Source organism: Nesoenas mayeri (assembly GCF_963082525.1).
Source record: "Nesoenas mayeri genome assembly, chromosome: 6".
Classification (NCBI taxonomy): Eukaryota; Metazoa; Chordata; class Aves; order Columbiformes; family Columbidae; genus Nesoenas; species Nesoenas mayeri.
In genome coordinates, this window is record NC_137545.1 from 38,757,271 (window position 1) to 38,769,875 (window position 12,605).

General features: G+C 35.2%; 1 protein-coding gene across 1 annotated transcript in view; it reads right to left on the minus strand.

Moving 5' to 3' along the window:
• Nucleotides 1-752: 752 nt before the first annotated feature.
• Nucleotides 753-12,605, minus strand: part of LRP1B (LDL receptor related protein 1B) — a gene marked incomplete at both ends in the record, with an annotated part of 678,833 nt that continues 666,980 nt past the window's right edge. Inside the window, 5 exons of the mRNA XM_080346793.1 lie at nucleotides 753-893; nucleotides 3,377-3,475; nucleotides 4,503-4,647; nucleotides 7,037-7,127; nucleotides 9,285-9,361. Coding sequence (XP_080202919.1) covers nucleotides 753-893; nucleotides 3,377-3,475; nucleotides 4,503-4,647; nucleotides 7,037-7,127; nucleotides 9,285-9,361 — 553 coding nt within the window. The remainder of the gene's footprint in view (nucleotides 894-3,376; nucleotides 3,476-4,502; nucleotides 4,648-7,036; nucleotides 7,128-9,284; nucleotides 9,362-12,605) is intronic.

The following is a 12,605-nucleotide window of genomic DNA, read 5'->3' on the forward strand; positions in this document are numbered from 1 at the left end:
ACACGACTGTTGGAGTTCATATGCTTTGTCCCACAGCAAGTAAGGTTTCAGCTTCCAAGATATATTGTTACTATGTTCTATAAGGTTTTAATAAATACAAAGCTTGTTTACATGGTATATATGTTTAGTATATCATGTACAGTCACTGAATTTCTGAAACATAATCATTGTGTTCATGCAGATCATTAGATGTTTCATTTCTATAGTCTCGTTTACTTCTTGGCAACCTAAAGCTAATTTAAAAGCAAGTTATGTTTGTGAAAAGTTATCTAGCTTCATCAGGATCTGAAGAGAAATTCTAATGGGCACAAAGAAGAGAGTAGACCATTCAATCATTCTTTCACCATTTAAAATAAACAAAATTACACACTGTACTACAGCTTCCAGACTACATAATGAAAAAGTGCAGATACCATCTTCATTGATTAAGTAGAACCAAAAAAGTTCATAGAAAATAGATTGCTCATTTTCACGCTACAAACGAATATGCTGTTTGCAATTTTAACAAATTTAAAGGTGTGTTATTTCAGCAGCATTGTTTTAAATTGTACCGTAGTGCAGTTTCTTTTTCATAAAAATACCTTACAAATGGTCAGTCAAAAGTCATCAGCAAAAGAAAAACCCAGAAAACAATCAACTAAACAAAAAACAGAGGTAATGCTGATGCCAAAACAATTATAATACTGTTGGTACATAGAAAAGTAATCCTTATATTTTATACATTTATACAGAGTATAAAAGGTAACAGCAGATTATGCCACAGTCTCCCTTATCCCAATATCTATTTTCTTTGGAAGGAGTTCTCTTCTTTCATCAACACTTGCTAAGGAGTTTCGACAGATTTGTCCATCCATGTATAACTTTGCATATACTGGATTGGCGTAATTTGTTGGCTGCAGAGAAATTAAGCATACATTAGATCACTTGGACTGAACCAAAATAAACGTTTATGGAAATGGAAATGGTTTTGCTGAAGCAAGAACAAGGACACATAAAATATAATTGGACACACTAAATAGATACCTGTGTTTCTGCAAACCTGATAATGAGTTAATTATTTAGTTAAAAATTAAATTCATGATGAGACATGCTATTAAAATAATCAATGATGTGACATGCAGCATTTTATGATATTAAAACCATAAAAACAATGATGACAATTAAAATAAAAACCTTGAAAAATGTCTCTGAAGTTGACTTGTCCACCTTATTACACTGGAAGATTTCAGAATAGGTATGAAGAAGTTTATAGGGAAGGTGCACTGTGAGACCATGTGACAAATTTAACAGTAGAAAACTGCAACCAACAGTTTCCATATATTACCTGTTCTAAGACATCAGCATCCCATCAATAGCTGACCATGTTTTCGAATTCTGTGGCCCAAATATACAACATGATTTGACCAAAAATTCAATACTTTTGTTATGTAAATTAAACTTTAATCATAAACCAGCAAAACTCTTAATATATCATAGTAGTTACAAATTGAGAAGTATTTTCTCAACAATTTTGGTAGTTTTGACTGTACTAAAAAAATCTACTGAAATGAGTGGTACTTCAGTACAGGACAAGTCCATTTTTAATTCTGCAAATCACTTTAGTATATGAGAAATCTCCTGAGACTGACAGCAGAGACCGATGTGTAAGATGGATGAAAACTTACTCTCCTATCACTCATGCTGAGGATGAAGCACTCTCCAAGAGTTGTCATGTAAACACCTCCAATAATGCATTTAGACTTTGTACCTTTATTATCTCCTAGAAGACCTTTGCTATCCAACTAGACGTTCAGCTTTTTAACTATAATAATTGGAAAGGGAACCTCAGGGTCAAAATCTTCCCCTTCCTTACAGAAATTATGAGTGGAACACCAGTAAGTTATAAAATAGGTAAATTAATTAGTCTGGTGTATCTAAGAAGTAGTTCAACTTTAAATTACCCAAACCAGAAAAAGGTAGATTTTCTTTACTTGCAAATACCCTGAGTACGCCCTGTGTAACAAGGAATAAAAGATGTCTAGGATCTTAGTTCTTGCTTTCCCTGTTGATCAATACCTTTTCTTAGCCCAGGATTCAGATTTTCCTTAGGCTGGCTACGGCAGCTATTCATTTAGTTAGTTAAAAGCTGCCTATTCCATCTAGTGCACACAACAAAGTGACTGCCTGGCGTTTCATACTTTTCTGGAATGAAGGCAGAAAAAGGTCACATTTATTTAAAAAAATAAGAAAGAAGCAGCTACTTTTCTATATTAACATAACATAAATATGCAATCGACTGCAGTAGTAATTTATGAAAGCAAACTGTCTGTCTTTGCATTTGTCATAATGATGGTAATCAGAAATTTAGGAGAACAGAAATTTAGTTCTATTTCAATTGACAGGACTTTTTATTTCATTGACCATCATTATTAAGGATGATAATCACAACAGAACAGAGACATTTGGCAGCTACATGGTGCCTTCTGGCGTTATCTAAATTATATAAAATAGTAGGCTCTGCCTCATTTATACCTCTTGGAGTGGGTACTGATAGTATAATGCAGTACAGTGATGTACAGAAAGTAACTGGAGTGACTTGAATAACAGAAAGAGTTAATGTCAGAGATGGGCATATATTCTACCTTTCCTGATCCATGGTTTTGTGCTCCATCAGAAATATTATACCCTATACAAATTGTTAAACTTCCAAATACAATGTATTACAATAATGCAACAATGCAAACGGCACAAAAAATGAATATATATACTGAGGCACATGAAATGAATGTCATATGTGATGTCCCTTTTTAACACTTTAAATTTTAATGTTTGCAAACATCATGCTAAATTGGAGTCAAAATCTGATGTTTTAAAAGTAACTATTTTATGATCAAAATGGATCGAAAGCCAAACAAGCAAATAATGCATTGCAAATATTAAGAGGAATAGTTCATTAATAAAAGGACTTGTTTCCATTTACTTGGGAACTTCTTTCAGTTTGATAAACTTCATTAAATGACTGTAAATACATATAAATTGCAAATAAATCAAGATATATGGCTGTGAATACTACCCTACGCTTATATAATACTATAGAAAAGCATCATATTGCTTACTGGTTTTGCATTCCTTTGCAAAGACACAGTTGCAGTTTTAGATCATGTCACCATAATGGGTACAGATGAAATTTTGTATGCAGAGAGGGACCCTTTATTCCAAATAGAAAATGTATTATTTACTGTCATTCTTCTTGCCAGTAAAAGACAAAAACCAAAAATAAACAAAAACAAAATTAAAAGCAAACAGAAAAAAATGCCTCTATTCTAAAATGACAGACAAACTTTCTTCAGAAAGGGGCTGTGGTGGAATGAAATGGATTTGAATCGTCATTTCTCACCCCTGTTGATAGTGGTCCTTTCAAGTCAGAGTTTAGGTAGATTGATGGAGCTGTGTGGGGAAGCTTGAATGCAGTGGGCCCTCCCCCTATGTATCTGGCCTGTATAAACAAAAAATTTTAGTTTCTGTGCTAATAAGCATTTTCCACATGCACTTATCACCACTGTTAAATAAACAGTGCGCTGACTAAAAACATTATTTTAGAATGATCCACAATTAAAAAAAATCTACTTAGAGGTATTCTTCAGCAAGAAAAATTCTTGTATTCAATAAGAGAATCAAATCCAGCATTTTAAAGTCATTTTTCCATTAAGGATTAGAGCCAGACTTCACAATAAGCATTGGCTCAGTTACTCTTCCTCCAGTGAGTAACTCCATTTTCAGCTTTACCTCTTGTATTCAGCCCACTGACTACGCGATTCAGCGATGACATTCCTAGAGCTCAGAGTAATCCGGTTATTGCTTTGTCAGAAATGCCACAGAGTGATGGCTGCCCTTTGGTGTATGTCTGATTACGGAGCTCTAGGAAAGATATCGTGGCATTACCCCGCTCATCCCATGTCACATCACTCGGGGAGTTCAATCACTGACGAGTGGTGCTGCAGAAGCGACAGCATCTTTTACAAGAAAATGATAATACTCACTAGCTTTGTGTAGACATTTAATCTATCTATCCAGACAGAACACCCAATTCTTTACGCTTTTGGAAGTTTTCATATGTGAAATGAGTTAGCCCCACATGTATGCATACACTCTTTCATGCTTCAAAGAGTAGACTGTGCAGTAATGTATTTCCATTCAGTATTTGTGACTAGACTAAAATGACTTGTTGCGATTTGGCAACTTAAAGCAGACGAGTCTATGACAAAAAACTCATTCTGTTGTTTAGTTCTAGCTCTGTTTTGCTAAAAAGAAGGCACTAGGAAAAATGTCCATCAGTAAGCATCACACTGCACAACAGCTGTTAACATATACATGACATTTTCTCTAATGAAATCTAATTTGCCTTTATATTCATTAAGTCTAAATGCCATTTTTTATGTTTCTATTAATTACATTTAAAGTCAAAACCTTTGTAAGACATAAAATAAGTAGTTGTTTTGCCACTAGAAAAAGAAAAAAATTACCTTTTCTGCATTTACGGTAAAATCTGAGGCTAAAAGACCACCTTCACTGTGATCATGGCCCACCTCATACATGTTATATGATGGATTGCCGATTTCTACATTGATCCCTCCATTAATAATGGGTTGTCTTCTGATAGTTTTTGTCCTATAATGAATAAACACACACAAAAAAGCTAGTGACTTTTCAAGTCATTTCTTGGATGCTTCATCCTAAAATAGTACATCCTAAACCAGTATTTTATTTCTCTTTAATCATTAAGACCGAGAGGATGAAAAATTGTTTCCTGCAGGGACAATCAGAAAATACTTCAATTTTTCAAACAAAGTAGCAATATATGTATAGATCTCACATAAACTGGAAGTAGCTTTTTATTGTTTTTCTCAGTTTGACTGTCATAGCATGAATTCATACCAAGTGCTTGCTCTCTGTCTATAACCCCGAGTTCCACCTATTATTTCCAGAATTCCCTTACTTCCCAAGGAACACCTTGCAAATTCACTGCAGATTCCCTGCAGTAATGAAGATGGAGCCAACATGACTCATATTCCCTCGCTCACTTATTTCACTTCCATTTCAAATCAGTCCTCCAAAGTCAGTTGTAATCTGAGGACAAGCAAATGGTTTCATTACGATGCATTAAAAATGTATGAACTTCTCACAGTTCCCGTTTGTATTCCTTGCCAGTGGTTACGGGAAAGCTGAAGTTCAACTTGAATTTTTTCAAACTTGAATAAAACAGAGTCTTATTTTTAACCTTGAATTAGATATCAGCAAAGATAAGTGATTGAGGTGAATTGTTTCAGTTGCTGAATTCATTTCTTTTAGCTAAAGAGGTGATTTTAGTTTGAGCGATTGAAACAACCTCAAGAGGGTAATTTTTCCCAATGCAATATGTTCTCTAGAATTACAAGGGAATAATAGGGAGGTCACGGTCAGGATGATAATAGTAGACTCCTCTTGTTTGGTTGAGAAAGATGCAGTCAGTGTCTGAAATCCAATACACTAAAGGATCTGTATTTTTTAGAAATGGCACGGAAAAAATATTTCCTAAAATAAGCACTTATCTGTAGCGTACAAGTGTTGAACATCTACACCTAGTTTAATACTTGACAATCTTCTTTGAAGAAATAACAAAACCCTAAAATACATTTTCAAATATAATTTTAAGAAAAAAAAAAAAGGCTTTTATTGAGGTTAGTTCTATTTCTTTACTGAAGATCTATAATTTAACAAGTTATTCTCAATCACTTAAACAATTTACAGACCAGCAACTGTTTTTCAGGATTTGGCTATTACTAAACTTGTTCTTTAGGTACTGCAGCACGTAATGACACCCACAGAGCCTGCCAAGGTCATTGTTCCTAACGGTATGGTCAGGGAATGGATTTATGTTCAAAAAGGATTTAAAAATGAATGCTTACTAGCTAGCACCAGAATCCGCAGGGGAGATGCTATGTATGGTGCTAGATGATGGTAACTTAGAAGATTCTTTTAGTCTAGATGACTGAAATAGTCTCATAAATGTCATATTTGCAAACACAATACATTTATCACATGTTTCTAAAGGACTTTACAAAAGATGACATTATTTTGGTTTCAGAGGTGGGGTAACAAGCCCCAGAAGAAAGGAAGACAGCTGTTCAAGACCAATGAGCAGGCCAACTACAGGCCTGAAGTAAATGGTTTGTGTCTGATTCCCTCTCCAGGTCTTCCCTAACTGGCCGTGTCCTTATTACCAGGAATCTTTCTTTGTTAAATCTTCATCACCACTAACATAACTTTCTTTTTTCTCTGAACATGAGAAAGTTGGCAGCTCCCTGATGTGTCTGCATCCCATAGAAACACTCTTGCTTCCCTTGCCCTCCAACACGGCCTTTGAAGAATGGCCAAAGCCCAAATGTCTACTACACTCTCTAATGTCATCATCAGTGATAAGGCAGATAAATTCGAGAGAACAAAAGATTCACTGTTCAGTGCTGGAACTCAGCTTCCTACAGAAAATACTATAGAAATACAGTAATGATGACAAGGCTTGGGACGCTACAGTAGATACTTTGAACATTATTTACAACTTCACTGTAACATAAAATTGAAAAGAACTATTCAAAGTAAATAAATAAATTGAAGTGAACTGTAACTAGAAACTGGAAATTCTGCTCAGGCTCTATTTGAAAGTATTCGTAGACAGGAACAATATTAATTACATGGTTCCAATGAAATACATTAATTCTGTTTACTAAGTTCCCTAAGTATCTGGATAAAAGTGTTAACTCTATACAGTTTTGGTAGGATTGAGCAATCTTGATAAGAACTACACTTTCTTATCTACTGTATGTGGAATAAAAGTACAAGTAATAGACATGATTTTTTCAAAAAATCAAAATGTAACTAACGCCCTGTATCCAGAAATGTTTTTTTTTTTAAAAAAAATCTGCTCAACATACATTAAGTGATTTTTTTTTTAATATCAAAAAGCTACAAATACTTTAAAGATTTATCTTTTTACTCCATACGCCAACATAAAATTACTTACCTTCGTTTTCTTTTGCAAAGAAATAGTCCAATTACCAGAGTAGTGATCAAAGTCACCAGTAAAACAAGAGGAACAATGATTGCAATACTTCCTAAAACAGGAAAAGGAAATTTTATTAAATACTCACAGATACATCCAGTAATTTCTTCACAGCTGTAAAACAGTTAAATTTAATTTAAGAAACAATTTCCCTCACCAACAAATGCAATTTCATGTGATGAGCTTCATTGATTTGAATGTTGATCAATAAAAAAAATAGATATATATCATTACAGGTAATGATGTAACACACAAGGACTTTTATCAACAAATCATGAGCTTCTTCCTTCTGGATACCAATATACCTCGATAAACTCCCTGCCCTCATATGCAGCGATACCACATGTAGGTGTGTGGAATTGCTGAACAACGTGGACTGGAGTTGCATGGCCGCTGCCTTTAACTGCCACCATCATCTTAGCAGTTTATTTAAGGCACACAACCATTAACTTAAAGTACTGAGTAGGCTTGGCTCTGATTGAAGAATCCCATTATTAGCGTTTATATGTATTTATTACTTCTATTTGTGGGGAAAAATAGAAGTAGTCAGAAATATTCATTTCTAGATGGTTGGTGCATTCCTGCATTTTACTGCATTGTACTCAAGAGCCAATAATTTTGTTATGTTGATACAGGCAATCAAGGAAACGACAATAATGCTTAATGCCGCAGAAAAACAGTGTGCAGATCAGACAGCGATGTTAAAGGAGGGATGGGAACAGGGAAGAAGAAAATGGGCTCAACGTTATTTTGGCAGATAACTTAACTGAGACTACCTGCAAAGATAAGGTCAGCAATTATAGCCTTATATAAGAATATCTCTCAACTTTAAGGTATCTTGCAATAAAAGAAATACATGCAACAAATGATTTTATGCTATAAAAAACTAGCCTGACAAATTACAAAATTCTGGTATAAAGCCAATGTGGGATGACATGCATTTCCTTTAACATCACAATCCTTAACTGGTGGATAGCAAAAAGATTGCTGGTTGTTTCACTGGTTACATTTATTGTTTTATTAAAAAAAAAAAATAAGCTGTTGGCAGTCTCTGCTTTACATTAAGCACAGTTCAAATAAAGAACTAAAAAGACATCTTGAATTCTGCCTGAAGGCTTACTGAAAAGTCAAGACAGGTTGTTAAAAGCTCAAAATGAAGTACTAATGAAGAAAAACTTGAAGCATCCCGAGTTCACCTCAGCTCATGAAGATTCAGCATTACAATGAAGCTATTTTAAGGTAAACATTTGAGAAATAACTGGATGAAGTTCTACTTAGCAGGGATTTAAAAAAAAATAATTAAAGAAAAAGGTCCATTTTGTCTTGGCAGGTAAACATTCAAGAAAAAGCCTGGAAAACAGCCCACCAAGCATGAGTTGCCATCGGGTGCCCATGGTGCAACCGGGAGTGCAGCAGCATCCACAAGACAAACACCCATTTTCCAAATCGTAGCAGGTATTCCCTCAAAAAGAAATACCAATCTAGGTTCTGGGCTGCTTTTTTTTTGCCCGTTTTCAGCTTGTAAGTATTATTACACTTGTCTGGAATATCGGAAGATTTCATCTAAGCATCAAGCTGACCTGAATAGCGGGCAATTCATTCTGCTGCTCCAGTTGGGTTAAATGTTCTTGAGAGATGTACAGCGGGGAATCATCAGCATACTCAATGCACTGCAGGGAACCTTGTCCAGTTTAAACTGCCAATAGTGTAGTGATACCATCCTTTTATGCTTACAGACGTGTTTAAGAAAATACGACAGGAGCTACTCTTACTTTCAGGATGATTTTCACAGTAGGTAAAATTCAAACCTCTGCAGACGGCCAATGCAAAAGTTATGAACTACTTACAACTCTATTTTTGATGCTTTCAGTAGGACTTAAATGGTCAGAGGTCTCATACTAGTTGTCTGCACAGCAGTGGTATCACCAAAGACTTGCCACTTGATACACTTTCTTTAAGAAAAGTGCAGGCTAGCCTTGAAGCAGTGAGCATATAGCAAATTGCCTGTATCCAAACCACCTCATGAAACACCAAACATCCATCAAAAAGTTGAAAGAGATATATATTTGCTTTTTTTTTTTTTAAAAAAAAAAACAAATCCAGGTAAACACATTTCATGACACAAACACACATTCTAAAATATCACTAGGATGAAATTTCTAAACTGAGCCAAATTCGACAAGCGATAGCAGTTATTTGAAGTACTTACTTGTACTGATATTGTCAGACTTGCTGCTTTTGGGAGCTGGCCTCTCACACTGTGTGCCTGACCAGTTGGCTGAACATCTAAAAGGATCCAATTAAGATGGTAAAATTAATAGATGTCAGCTGTTAACACACTAACCTATTAAAGAGACCACCAGCATCTTCTCAAGAGCTACATGAATGACAACAGTGATTTTAGAAAATAAACAATAAGCTTCATGGAAGGAGTCAACAGGATTCTGCCATGACACAATATTTTGAGTAAGTTTTTAATTTAAAAACTACAGCTTTGTACCTTTAATTCCTGTTATTATTACTGAAATCTTCATGCCAGAGTCCTTCTCTAGAATTCTTGAATAATAAAGCAATAGGCATAACCAACGGTATATTAATATCCTATTAAACCAACAGCTGCCTACAATGCAATAGTGAAGGAAGACTCCAGCTGGATCTGACTTAGTCCAGCAAGGCTTATTTGCTAAAGTACTTTATTTGCACAACATTGTTTTAGGGTCACCTTTGATCTAGAAGCTCTAACAGTCACACTTGTATCGCACAAAGCATCTGACTGGCCATAAACTGCTACATGCATCCACTAACACACAGTGTCCATACCAACTCCTTCCACAGTTCTGCTGTCCCCCATTGCTCAGTAATACAAAGTTTACTGTAGGATAGTTCTTACAGACCTGGATGTAATAACTTACTTGAACAATTACGGCCTATCTGGCTAATATTCACAAATTAACTGAAGTTCCCCTCCGCTTTCAGATTTAAATGTTTTCCTGAAAATTCTACAATTGAATGGCTTTATATTTTTAAAATTTGAACTATATAACTAGATATGTATTTGTAGAAATATATACGTGTTCGTGTGTGTAAGCAGGTGTGAGAGTTAAAGCATAAAGAACTGTCCTGAGGGACAGGAATATCTACTGGCTTCAAAGGGCCCTGAATACTGTTTATGTTCACAATATATGCTTCATGAGCCAGGTGCCTGCATGAGTACACAGTCATCCTGCTATAATTTCCTTGAGTTAATAACAATATGCAAATAATTCTTCAGTTGGGATTCAGAATGCCCTCCATACATACAGCCAACACAAAGAGCCCATGTAAGCAGACTCAGCAAATCCATCAAAAATGGAAACAAATACCTGAATGAAATTATTCATCCTGCTGTAAATGTGATTAACTTTACTACAGATCTTCAAACCCTCCTTGTGGAAACAGCAGGAAGCAGACACTTTTCATCTACCTTGTATACTGTGCGATATATCATATTTTCTGTATTTCTGAATTACTTATGAATTTTAACGTGGGTTATCTTTAGGAAAAAAGATAGAGCATTACATTGCACACAGTTCTAAGAACTATTGTTATCTGAAGGTTTCTGAGGACTTAACAAACTGTAGAATTTAGACTTAACAACTGACATTGTTCTATAACACAAAAAGCTCTGGAAAGGTACAAAGTATTCCAGCCTTAGCCAGCTTTGCGGGTGACGCTTTGGACTCTCTTTTGTCTTTGCAGGTCGATGCAGAAGAACGACTTCTTTCTCTCTTTGCTCCTAAGCCTATTCCAGCACAATCCCACATTCAGATAAATCTCTTTACTGGACTTGATATTAAGTTCGCACTTTTTTGGGATCTAATTTTATTTTTTGGTAGGATATGTTACAAAGGTGCTTAACTCAAACTTTATAGAGATAACGCACAGGTGGTCTTTAAAAACATGCTTATTAAATGATAGTTGATTCAAAAATTTTGACACAATAGTAAATTGCATTACAATTTGGTAAGTTCTTAATTTTTATTGAAATAAGTTTGTTTGCTTAAATAAACATGGTAAAAAGACACTTAAATTTCCTCACTGCAAAGGAACCTCCAGTCACTAATTAAATACACACATTATGGTTCACAACGACATACTTTATACCTGAACTCAACTGACATTCCCACTCCTGCTTACTACCACTTTAGCACAACGTAAGCCACATGGAACACACAATTTTAATCTTTTAAAAGATGTGTCTGTTCCATTTTATACAGATATCTTTTTAGCAATTATGTCGAATCAAAATGATTACACTGACAGTCTACCTTACTAAGATACTATTCAGGGAACATGTTTTTTCAAAAGATCAATATTCAACAAATGACGGCAAAATAAGTGGATCCACTCTTGTAAAGAAACACAAGAAATTTTTGTGCTTAGAATATCTTATGTGGATCTAAACTGCTGGCATGTGACAACCATGAAATAAAGTTTTTCAATGTCTTGGTGCAAGTTTTGCATCATTGCTGTTGGGAATTTAGCTCATGTGATTAAAGTTTGTTATGGGAGGCAATTTTCATTTCATACTACACTCTTCAAAGGGAAAGATTTCTTTGAGAGCCAGACATATCTTAACTTTGTACCTAAATCCTTACATTGAAGGTTTCAAGTGCTTCTGCTGTATAAGAGAAACATCACTATAAATCTGCCTTAAAACAGTTTAAACAATATAAGATAGTGAAACTAGCAAAAGAGTCACTATGAAGAGTGCAAGTGTAAGCTTATGAGAAAATTGTCTATAATGAATAATTATGCTCTTCGAAACCTTACAGCAGATATGACACCACAACAGCTGTTGAAGAAAGGAATCCTACAGCTATATATGTAGTAAACAGAGGAATAAATTAAGGTAAGAATATTAGCAGTTATTTATCTATGCTGGCATCTTAATTGGAAAAGTCAGCAATACTGAAACATTTCTGAGGTATTTGATAAAAACGTTGTAAAAACACGACAGCTAGTTGTCACTTCATTTTTTCCAAATGCTTGCTGTCTCCAATAAACTTCAATGGGCGTGAAGCTGACAGGATAGCGGTCATTTCCTTCACTACTCAAAGGTAAAATCATTGCCCTTTTCTGGTTCTGCAAGCTAGAAAAGACTTGTCTTGGGCTGACAGAAGAGGAAAAGAATGCCCCGGGGAAAGGTATATTGTCTGCAAGGGAATTTGACACAGAAAATTAGCCATGAGCAGGCACATAAATAATGAAGGGGTTGGGACATGCATGACTGTTCATGTAGGCAAGATGGGCAATGAGCAGGTCTTAACCAGTTACAATTTTCTTTATATACTATAAACAGAAAATGTTCATAATAACATTATTTTCTGGTATTAGGACATTTAAACTCAGCCTCCTCAGTACCTAGCATGGGAACTGAGTCCTGGTTCAATTTGATACACAGTATTTTGGTGAAGGGTCTAGAGAACAAGTGTGATGAGGAGCAGCTGAGGGAGCTGGGGGGTTCAGCCTGGAGAACAGGAGGTTGAGG